Raw genomic sequence first — 10,654 nt, forward strand, 5'->3', positions numbered from 1 at the left:
CAGGTTCCAGCTCACTGTGCTTGAAGTCCCAGCGGTCAGTCAGTCAGGGGTGCATGGAACCCACCCCGTCTCCTTGCTGCAGAGTTGTTGCCGACAGGGTTGGCACGCTCCACGGGGTGGCCCCGTCCTCAGACCACAGGGAGCGGAGGGCCCAGGTGGGAGCACTTTGAGCACGAGAGCTCCGTGTCCTCCTGCTGACTGCCTGCAGAGCCTCGGTCCCCCGGGCCCTCTCAGACCCATTGCTTGGCCCTCTCTTCCTCCAGCTGCAGCCCTGAGTGCTAAGTTTCCACCTATTTCCTGGGGATGCCCCCTCCAGCCCTCTTCCCCAGGTGCCACCTCCCTGACCCCTGAGTGTCACCCCCCTGACCCCTGAGTGTCACCCCTTGTGTCTGCACGTCAGCCAGGGCCCAGGGCTTGGCAGTGGAACCTTTCTGATCAGATGCCAGAAGACTTCCTATGGGGCTCATACATCAAAGCCACGTGTGTTTTCTGGATCCAGTTCCAGTTTCGTTAGATTCCATGAGCATTATTACTGAGTACCTGCTCTGCATCTGCCCATGTATGGAGATCATCCCTGGCCCTGTGGGAGATTAGCATTGACTTTAGTTTATCTCAGGGCTATTCATTGTTCACGAATAATTGTCTGGAGCGGTGGCCCAATATGGGCAGTATAAACGGCACAGGTCTGGCCTGAGGTGATTGAAGCAGTGCAGGAATTCAGCGGGCTTTGAGGTGATTGAGCAGCGGGCTTTGAGGACAGAGGACAGGCCCAGGGCTGGTGTTGGATCTCACAGTGACTCTGGTTCCACAATTCTGGGGTCTTTGGTTAAGGCAGAAATGTTCCCTGATGTTCTCCTGCTCTGATAGCTAGAACCCTGGGTGCAGTTTCACATTTTAAACTGAAAAGGCAGACAGGACAGCTGGGGCACCTGGAACAAAAGATAAAATCAGAAGACGTCACATTACACGGCAGTCATATCAGTGGATCTATAGCGTCCAAGGAGGAGAGGAGAGAGACCAGATTTACTCTGGACTGACCAGGCTGTACCCAGAAGAATATGTTCAGTTCAGGTTCTGGCTGGATTGGGTGACTGGGGGTGTTCAGAGGGGCAGCTAGCCAGCGCAGATAGAGTAGGAAGGAGTCCTGGAAAGGGGGACCCCCGGGAACAGGACTCACCTGCAGATCTCTGCAGGGGTTCTCTCAGGTAAAGGGGAAACAAATCCTGCAGACTCCAGGAGGCTGGCTCGTGGATGTCACGTGGTGTGAGTGGTCATCTTTGCGATGACCTTCACCCGTAGAGGGCCCTGAATGGACCCGAGACATCCTCTGGGGATGGTCAAGGGAGGGGTCAATAGACCGTCACGGCAGGGGCTGAAGGGCCCTTGGGCAGGAGTTGAAGGGGCTGTTATGCGGGGCTCAGGGCTCGGTGGAGCCCCACCTGGCTGGGAATCGCAGCGTGTCTCCTTGGTGTGGGGGCGTCAGGCACTGCTTTCTCTCTCAGCAGTGCCGGCACGACCCCTACCGCCTGCTGCGCTACGACCTGGATGGCCCGCTGCAGAGGGACCCACCGCTGCTGGTGAAGAAGTACGCGGTGATGCAGGGCATGATTCTGGTGAGCCAGGGCCCAGGGGCCCTGCCGCCCGCCACCCGGCCTCCGCGGCTGCTCCCCTCGCAGAATCGCAGGCGTAGGGGCCAGGCCGAGGCCCAGAGAGCAGCACAGACCGAGAGGCCCCCAGCACATGAGCTGGGGCTGCAGCCTGGACCCTCGTCCCCCGAGCCTGGCCTCCCACCCCAGGCTGACCCCACGTGTCCCCATCCCAGGAGGCTGGAGGGGCAGGGGATGCTTCACCCAGAGAAACAAATCCTTGTCACCTCTTTACTTTTAAGTACTGTTTTTCTAAATACAGGATATCATATAAGCATGTATATTCGTTGTAGAGATTTTGGAAAATACAGCTTAGAAAAAGAATCACTCTATCATCTCCCCCAGATGGCCTCATCGCTCGCACTGGGTGCCTGCCAGCACCAGCGCTTTGGGGAGCCCTGGGGCACACCCTGCTCACATTTTGGTATCTGGCCTGTCCAAGAATATTCTGACTTTGAGATCCTACTTTTTAATTATGATTTTTACTTGCAGCATAAGAATCTCTTTATTTCTCTACTCGTGTTCCTTCCATTGAATGTTTGTTATTTCCTTGTTGGTTTGGGCCGTAATAAACAGGTATCCTTGCACAGAAACCTCAGACAGGCCTCTCTTGAGACTGACACACAGAGGGTGGGGGTTCAGAGAGCAGTAGGAGAAACTATGTTTCCTGCCCGCAGGGAGCCCCCGACCGCCGGGACCAGATGATCAGTGATACTGGATAAGTGGTTTAGAGGCAGAGCGGGTCTGAGAAGAAAGACACTTTCTCGCCTCAGGGCTCTGGGAAGGGGCATTTCAGCCAGTCAGGCCTGCAGGGAGGAAAGGCTGGGACGGTGAGGCTGCACTCTGACCCAGAGACCTGGCTAGGGGACAGGCTCAGCCACAGTCACTGGGGCACTTGGGCGAGAGCACACCCTTCCCTGGAGCCACCAAAGGGAGGCTGGGATCCGGGAACAGGCTCTGAGAGCTGGCGGCCTGTCCTGAGATTTAGTGCTGAGGGCTGCTCGCTCTGTTTCCTTCTTGTGTGTCAACAGATGTTCGCTGGGGGAAGGCTACTCTTTGGGGGCTGCGTTTTGAACGGCTATGGCTTCAGCAGGCAGAATCTGCTGAAACAGATCTTCCAGGCCCGACAGGACTGCAAGATGGGCTACTTCCTGCCTGAGAACTACAAACTCAGGTAAAGCGTGAAGCGTGTGGGTTGAGGGCTGGGCACAGGGCAGGGTGGCTGGAAGGGAGGAGCTGGTGCTGTGGGAGGCACCTGGGCCCCGCTTGGCGTGGGAGGAACAAACAAAGGTAGGTCTCTCGGCGGCAAAAGCATATCGCCTGGTCCAGGGACGATCCTGGGGTTTGTGACGCTGCTGGCGATGGTACTGGGAGTCTGCATGGTTTCTTGAGTGCTTGGGCAGCACCTGCCTAAGAAGCATTGCCTGCCAGCCATCACGGGCCAGCCTGTGATTGAGCCCCCACCGCACTGAGTCTGGCAGCCCGCCCCTCCCGCCAGGCCCTCGGTTTTCTAGGAGTCCTGACGCCAGTGTCTCCCCAGGACGCTGAGTTTGGGCTTTGTCAGAATGTCTGCCCGACCCGAAAGAGGTCTGGGGAGAAATCCACTCCTGGAGGGACGTGGAGGTCAGGCCGTGACCCCAGAATCCTGGAATGCTTAGTGGGGAAGGCAGGAGCTGGAGGAGCCTGTGGAAGGGCAGACGCTGACAGTGTGGAAAGGACAGTCGTGGCTGAAACTCAGCGCGGGGGGCTTGGAGGTCCTTGGAGACCAGCTCATCGGCAATCCCGGGGAAAGGGAAGATAGAGGCAGTGGGGCTGCGAGGTCTAAGTAAGAAATACACCGAGACAGGAGGAGGAGGGGAGACATGGCCGGAGGGGCCAAACGGAAGATAAGCCCAGGCCACGGGCGGAGGCACTTTCAGAAACGCTCAGAAGGCCGGCCCTCCGCTGAGGGGTGTTCGAGCTGCCAAGGACTGTTAACCAAGGGATAGCCATCCCCAAAAGGATAAGCTACAAAGGGAAAACGCAGCGTATGCCTAAGATAGAAAGAGGTGGGGGTGGCAGGAGAAAGACCACCGCTGTGTGTGATCTGGCCAAGCGCCTGGGCTCTCTTGGCCTCTGCGTCTGCGTCTGTAAGGTGGGAAGCTGCGAGGAAGCACGCTGCTGCCCCCCCCCCCATCCCAGACTGCGTCGATCAGATGCTCACCAGCGTTTCCTGAGGGGCTGCAAGCTCCAGGTCCCTACTTTGTTGCGCTCAAGGGTTCTGAAGGGAGTCAGTGCTGTGTTTACAACACCTTTTGAGAAATGATGGGGAAAGAAGAGTCATACAGGCGTGCGCTCACGTGTGCGTGCCCACACACACCCCCACTCCCACCGGATCCCCCCCCACACGCACACAGTCCAGGTTCTTGAAATTGGAAAGGGGCAGATTCCTGAAAATATGAACCAGTAGGATGCCTCCTGATTCTCTAAAGGCCTATTAATGTTGACAGTTTAAAGCACTCAGGGAAAAAGGGAATGGAATCTCTACCAGAAGTTGTTGCCATAACAACAGCTCCTACCGTCTGTATCTGCGAAACAAGTCACCCCAGCTTAGCTGTGTGAAGCCAGAGAATTGTCTGTTACGTCTCTGACTGGGCTCAGCCCGGTGGTTCTTGCCTGGGGTCTCTCGTGTCTTGCACTCAGACCTTGCCTGGGGCTGGGGTCCTCTCAGAGGCTGACTGTGACAAACAGAGCATAAGAGTGAGGGTGCCCAGGGCATGGTCAGTGAGGGGGTGCTGCAGGGCTCCCGGGAAGGCCTCAGACTCCTGCAGCCCTGGGGGGGGCGGGGCCGCCTGGGGCTGGCCCTTCCGTGAGGCCCAGACAATGGGTGGGAAGTGGCTGCAGGTCTCAGCATGTGTGCAGCCATCGGAGGGCTGGGAACCCTGCCCCACAAGCCCTGGACCCCTGCTTTCTTGTCTTCACATCCTCAGCTCAGGGCCCAGCACAAAGGAGGCCCTTGGGAAATGTCTGTTGAATGAAGACCGAGGGCTGATTTTGTCCCAGGGTGTCAGAGGCTGGGTCAGAGCAAGAAGAGGCAGGCAAACAGGATGTCTGCTGATCACCGGCCACCTCTGCATGCCTCCAGTGATGGGAGAGCCCTTGCTCCAGAGGCCACCCCTTTGCAGCCTGAAAGTCAGGCCACATGGTCAGTTTCTAATCAGCTGCCGCTTGCCCAGCCTTGCGCTTCACCCTGGGTCCGCCTTGGAGGTGGACACGGCCTGGGTCTGCACCACTTGCTCATCGTAGGGCTGGAAACTGGTGTGAGAGGGCATGAGAGCACTAAGCACTGGAGAAACCACCCGATTCCCATCAGCCGCCGACCAGGAAACAGACAAACAAGTGGGAGACAGCAAGTGCTGGTGAGGGCGTAGAGAAGCTGGAACCCTGATGTAGCGTGCAGCCGTGTGGAAACCAGCCTAGAGGTTCCTAAAACAGACGTAGAATCACCATACAATCCAGCAGGGCTACTTCTGGGTACGCTCCTAAAACAACTGGAGGTGTCTCAGAGAGATTTGCACAGCCTGTTTGTAGCTCGCTGCTCCCAGTATCCAAGAAGTGGAAGCACCCCAAGGGCCCATTGGTGGATGAGTGAAGGAAGAGAGCACGGTCTGTCCAAGCAGTGGAGTATTATTCCGCCTGAAAAAGGAAGGGAATCTACACCCGCTGCAGCATGGAGGAACCGGGGGGCTTATTTCTCTGTGAACTAAGCCAGACACACCACAAATACTGTACAATTGCACTTATGTGAGGCCCCTGCAGCAGTCGGGTCCATAGAGACAGTGGAGTGGTGATTGCCAGGGGCCGGGCGACAGGGAGGTTTGTTTAACAGGGACAGGTTCAACTTTGCAGGATGAAAAAGTTCAGGAGATCTATGGCCCAACAATGTGAACGTACGTCATGCTATAGGCATCACACTATTGAACTGTACACTGAACAGCTGTTAAGGTGATAAATTTTATGTTACACACTTTTAACAGTTTTAAAAGAGGGGAATGGAGATGCTGTGTGGGTGCTTGCCGCAGCAGGGAAGAAAGGGGCTGTTTTCCTCAGCTCGTGGGCTCCTAGGGGCGAGGGCTGGTTTGGTCTCAAAGCCCCCGCTTTCCGCTCTGGTAGCACAGGTCCCATTCTCCCTCCAGCCACCAGATTGTTCCCTCCCTGCCCCACCAACCGGTCCACATCAGTCCCGCAGCTGCCCTCCCAGGGCGAGCCTGCCTTCCCTCAGAAGGTCTCCTGGGTGCTCCGTGCTGCGGCTCCTTCCTCCCACACAGGCCCACCCAGGAGGGAGCCTCCCTGAGCCCCTCAGCACACAGCCAGCTAGGCTGAGTGGAGGCAGGGGAGGAGAGGCACGCTGCGGGCATGGCCCCAGCTGTTGTCTCTGACCCCCAGGACAGGGCCACCTATGCAAGGCCCAGTGAAGGCTCCTGGCCCAGTACCCAGAGTCACAGCTTGGATCCAGGGCCAGCCTGGAGACCAGAGACATCCAGCAGATAGTGAGCCTCCATCCCCGGCAGCCTTGTATTCAGCACGCGTCCACTCCGGCCCAGCCCTCTCCTCACCCCCTTGGCTTCTCTCTGACACACTGTGGCTCTGCAGCAGGGTTCAGGCAGTGGCACAAAGGGCTCGGCGTGCGAGGGGGCCCCCGCATGGGAGGGCTCAGCAGGCTGGCACGGTCACGAGAGCCCGGGGCCTGGGGACAGCAGCTGGGACAGAAGGACAGCTGGGAGGACGCAAGGTGGCGTCCTGGGGAGGTGGCGCCTCATGAGCCTGAGCTGCTGCCACCTGGGTGTTTGGCGCCTCATGGGGCTCAGGCAGGCCTTCTTGTGGCCATGGCAGGCTGTGCCACTGGCAGGCCCTGTGATGGGTGCCTGTGAACAGGGGCACACTGGGCTGCAGAGAGGACCAGGGCAGGGTGGTGACACGACTTGGGGCAGGAAGGACCCCCGTCCCCCAGGAGAGAGCAGTGAGATTCTCCTGGAAGCACCTAGAGGCTCCGGGTGCTCACCCCTGCCCCGGGGTAGGGTTGATGGGGTCTGGGCCACTGGATTCCCAGACCGTGGGTGCAGCTGGCAGCCAGGGGCAGGGGTGGTCTGAGCAGGAGGGTAGCCCAGGCAACTTTGAGGGGCAAGGCCACAGGGGGTGAAGCCCTTGATAGGCCCCAGGTGCTAAGGTCTCCTCAAGGTGGGTTCCGTGGCTGGGGGCTGTGGAGGGCTCGGGTGGGGGCGCCTCCCCATCAGGGTCACCCCCACTCTTGTTGTGAATCCTCCGCTGGTCACCCCTCACCCAGGGTCCTTCCTGCTCTGCCTGGCTCCGCCTCTCCACTTGGTGGTGCTTTGAGTTCCTAAGACATGACGAGCCACAGCCCATCCAGGGCACAGGGGCAGGTTGGGTGGGGGCGAGGGGACCCCACCATGTGTCCAGAGCAGGAAGCCTCAGGAGACGCACCCACTGCGCTCTGCTTTCCTGCCACCTTTCTCTGTGGTGGGTTAGTTGCTAAGCATGTCTGACTCTGCAACCTCATAGACTATAGCCAGCCAGGCTCCTCTGTCCATGGGATTCTCCAGGCAAGAAAACTGGAGTGGGTTGCCGTTTGCTTCTCCAGGGGGTCTTACTGACCCAGGGATTGAACCCAGGTCTCCTGCATCGCAGGCAGATTCTTTACTGCCTGAGCCACCAGGGAAGCCCTGCTACCACCTGGATTCAGAGGGCGTGGGGCCAGGGAGGCAGCCTGGTCCACAGACACAGATCCACCTGCCTCTGTTGTGGTTGCTGCCACCTGGGCCTTCTCACAGGGCCTTGCAGGGGCGGTGGGGAGAGGACAGTGAAGCTGTGGCTCCGGCCCAGCCGCTGGGCGATGTGTCCAGGAGGTGAGCCCCCTACAGTGGCCTGGCAGGCAAGGAGCCCCTCCTGCAGCCCCTCCATTGGCGTAGGGAACAGAGAAGGCAGGCAAGTGCCAGGAGAGGCGGGCCGGGAAACGCCCCGTACCCGGCATCAGGCAGCCCCCTGCCCGCTGCCAGCAGGGAGGAGACCCCGTGCTCCCAGGACTGTCTCGGAGCAGGGAGTCAATGAGTGAGAAGCTCTGAGAGGTGATGTGCTCTGCGCTGACGTCACGCTTTGTAATGTCGCGTGCCCGGTAAGCCCTGGAGCACTGTGCACACGAGGTGAAATCTGAAAGATCAAGCCCTTTGTCAGGTGTCCCAGCCCCGCCAGCCACAGGGGCTGGGAACACTGACGGGCCCCATGGACTCCAGAGCGCCCTGTAACTCCATGTGCCCTAGACCCGAACACGAAGATGGCCTTGAGCTGGGAGCTGGGGAAGTGCTTCATAAACTGTAAGGTACCCGGCACCCTGTGAAGCTCTCTGTCCACCACAAGACACTCGTAAATGCCAGAACCCCTTCTCAGCTGACCAGCTCTCTGTGAAGGGAGCACAGTACTGTAAGCACGCATGGAATCCTTCCCAGGCTCTGTAAACTGTAGTGTTCCGTATAAACTGAAGCAGAGGCTGTGTAAACTGTGAAGTGCCACCGACCATGAGGGGAAGCGCTTCCCGCCTGTGCCGCTTGACAGCATGCCTACATCGGAAGAGGCGGAGGGGCCCCTGTGGAAGGAGGGGCAGCTGGTGGAGCCTCTCCTCCTCGGCTGCACCCCCAGGCTCTGTCCAAGGAGGATGCCGTGAAGGGTGGGCCCAGTGCCAGGGAGAAGCCCGCCCCCGCCAGGCCCTCCCCTGATGCTGCCAGGAGGGAGGGCCCCCTCCGTTCATGCCATCTGCCCTCGGCCCAGGGGAGCCCACCAGGGAGCCGCCTCTGGAGGCCGGGCTGTCCAAGGAGAGTGCGCACCGTCTGTGATGGCTGCAGAGCCTGAGGTGCGCTGAGACCGCAGAGGCCTGAGCAGGTGCCGTCACAAGTCTCGGGGCCAGAGTCCAGAAGGAGGCGTGGCCGCTGCGCTCCCTCCACGGGCACCAGGGACAGGTCTGTTCACGCCCCCCTCCTGCTCCTGGGGGCTCCCGGGCCGGGCAGCACGGCTGTCCTCATGAGGTGTCCACCCGGCGTGTCTGCATCCATGCTCCCCGCTTTGTGAGGACCCCAGGTAGATGAGAGGTCACGCTGCTCTGGTGTGACTCCGTCTCTACTCTTCATTTCAAAATGAAGTCACGTTCTGGGGGTCCCAGCGGTTAGGACTCCAACCTGAGGATTGGGGGGGGGTGCAGTCAACCCTTAACCCAGTACATGGGGCCAACTTGCTGGGCCTCTGGGCCTCTCTCCTCTGCTTGCCCTGCGGAGCCCCCTCGGCCGGCTTTTCCAGTGGTCAGTGCTGTGCATACCGATGTGGCGGACACAGGGTTAAGGGCAGGTCCAGCTGTAAACAGAAGCCAGGGAAGCTGAGCTCCAGGGAGTCTCAGGTCCCAAGGGGTCCTCCCTCCATCCACCTCGGGAGGAGAAGCTCCAGCGCCCTTTTCTCTCGGAAACGGAACCTTGACGTGTTGGCTGGCCCGGACCCCCTCTCCCCCCGCTGTGCCTCCACTGAGCGCTCCCTCCCCTCCCTGCCTCCCCTGCAGCATTTTAGCCTCCGTCCCGGGCCTGGAAGACCCCACCTCAGCCAAGAAAGCAGTCTCGGGGGATGTCCAAGGAAGCCTCTCCTCGTTGGCCTTGGGGGACAAGTTGGAGGAGACCTCCACCGAAGCCGAGAGGAAGTAGGTGGCCACCCCGGCCCAGGGCTCAGGGACCCTCCTGTGGTCGGCAGAATGGGTATGGCTCATGGAAGGGCTCCTGGCTCCACCACAGGCCGCAGAGGCCATGTGGGACCAAGTGGTCTCGGGCAGGCCACTGCCTCCCTGGGCGTGGGTCCTCCAGGAATTCCCGATGTCTGGCCCTTTTTATCAGCACGACATCCAGCTGGCCCTGGAGGCGGCTCCCTGGCGCTGCCGGCGGTGGTCTGGGTGGTGGAGATGGAGGCCTTTGGCAGACTTTTCAGCGAAGCCCCACAGCCCAGGCCCATTGCTTTGAGACTGCCTGACGCCTCCTGGCAAGAAACGTCCTAGGCCTTCAAGATCCAGGGCACTGGCCATGGTAATGGTGAAACAAATCATGTTCTGCATGAAAACCACTTATTTCTCATGAAGACAGAAAAGCCAAACTGAGCATGCAGGAAGGTCACAGGTGTCACCGGGACCCCCGATTGGAGCAACACCCAGGGGCCTCAGCTGCGAGGCGGCGGGGCCCGCCCTGCCCGGCTCAGGCCAGGGAGGTCCAAGTGCCGGCAGACCAGCCCTCTCCACCCGTCGCCCAGCGCCTGCTTCTCTCTGCTTTGGTTTCTAGAATGATCCAGCCTGATTTGGATCTGCGTGCTCTCAACAAAGCCTGGAGGAGCAATAAGAAGACAGCCACCTGGAAGAAGCAGGCCGCCAAGAAGTGATGCCACCCCCGCAGCCACCCAGAGCGCCGCCTGGACGCAGCCCCTCCCACGCCCCTCCAGCCCCCGCCCTGCCTCTCCAGCCTCCCACCCCTTCTCTGAACTCAGCCTAATAAACGAGCGTGCCGCCAGCATCTGGGTGCGGCCGTGGGATGCGCTGGCTCCTACGAAGCTGGAGGCCCTGACAGCCCTTTCCAGGCCAAGGACTTAGAGATGCGGTGCCTCCCACCCAGAGCTTCCTCTGTGGCCAGTGCAGTCAGCCCAGGAGCCTCCCAGGGAAACGAAGGTCTCCAAGGGGCCGAGCCGATGACACGTGAACCCCGGGGAGGTCTCGGGTGGGACTAAGCTTTGCTTAGTGTGGGGCTAAGTGGCCTTTTCTGGGTGGGGAGGGGCCCAGGCTCTGGCCCAGCTGGAAAGCAGGGTGAGAGGAAGAAGAGGAGCAGAGAGAGAGACGAAGCCAGGTGGGGTGAGACGAGACAGAGGGCGATGCAGCGCCCCGGAAGGGGGAGAGGCCGGGGGTGTGCGTGGAGAAACGGGTGAGGCGGGCCGAGGGGCGGGGA

At 60.0% G+C, this 10,654-nt stretch overlaps 1 protein-coding gene across 3 annotated transcripts in view; it reads left to right on the forward strand.

Annotated features, from left to right (window-relative positions):
• Window positions 1-10,097, forward strand: part of FAM194C (family with sequence similarity 194 member C) — a 51,863-nt gene extending 41,766 nt beyond the window's left edge. For all 3 annotated transcript variants that reach the window (XM_055413306.2, XM_088831753.1, XM_088831754.1), the window contains 4 exons: window positions 1,506-1,613; window positions 2,678-2,820; window positions 9,241-9,375; window positions 10,001-10,097. In XM_055413306.2, the coding sequence (XP_055269281.2) occupies window positions 1,506-1,613; window positions 2,678-2,820; window positions 9,241-9,375; window positions 10,001-10,097 (483 nt within the window). The remainder of the gene's footprint in view (window positions 1-1,505; window positions 1,614-2,677; window positions 2,821-9,240; window positions 9,376-10,000) is intronic.
• Window positions 10,098-10,654: the final 557 nt, after the last annotated feature.

The sequence above is a fragment of the Moschus berezovskii genome, chromosome 24, assembly GCF_049115385.1.
Source record: "Moschus berezovskii isolate FMDL1 chromosome 24, NW_MosBer_1.0, whole genome shotgun sequence".
NCBI classification, from domain to species: Eukaryota; Metazoa; Chordata; class Mammalia; order Artiodactyla; family Moschidae; genus Moschus; species Moschus berezovskii.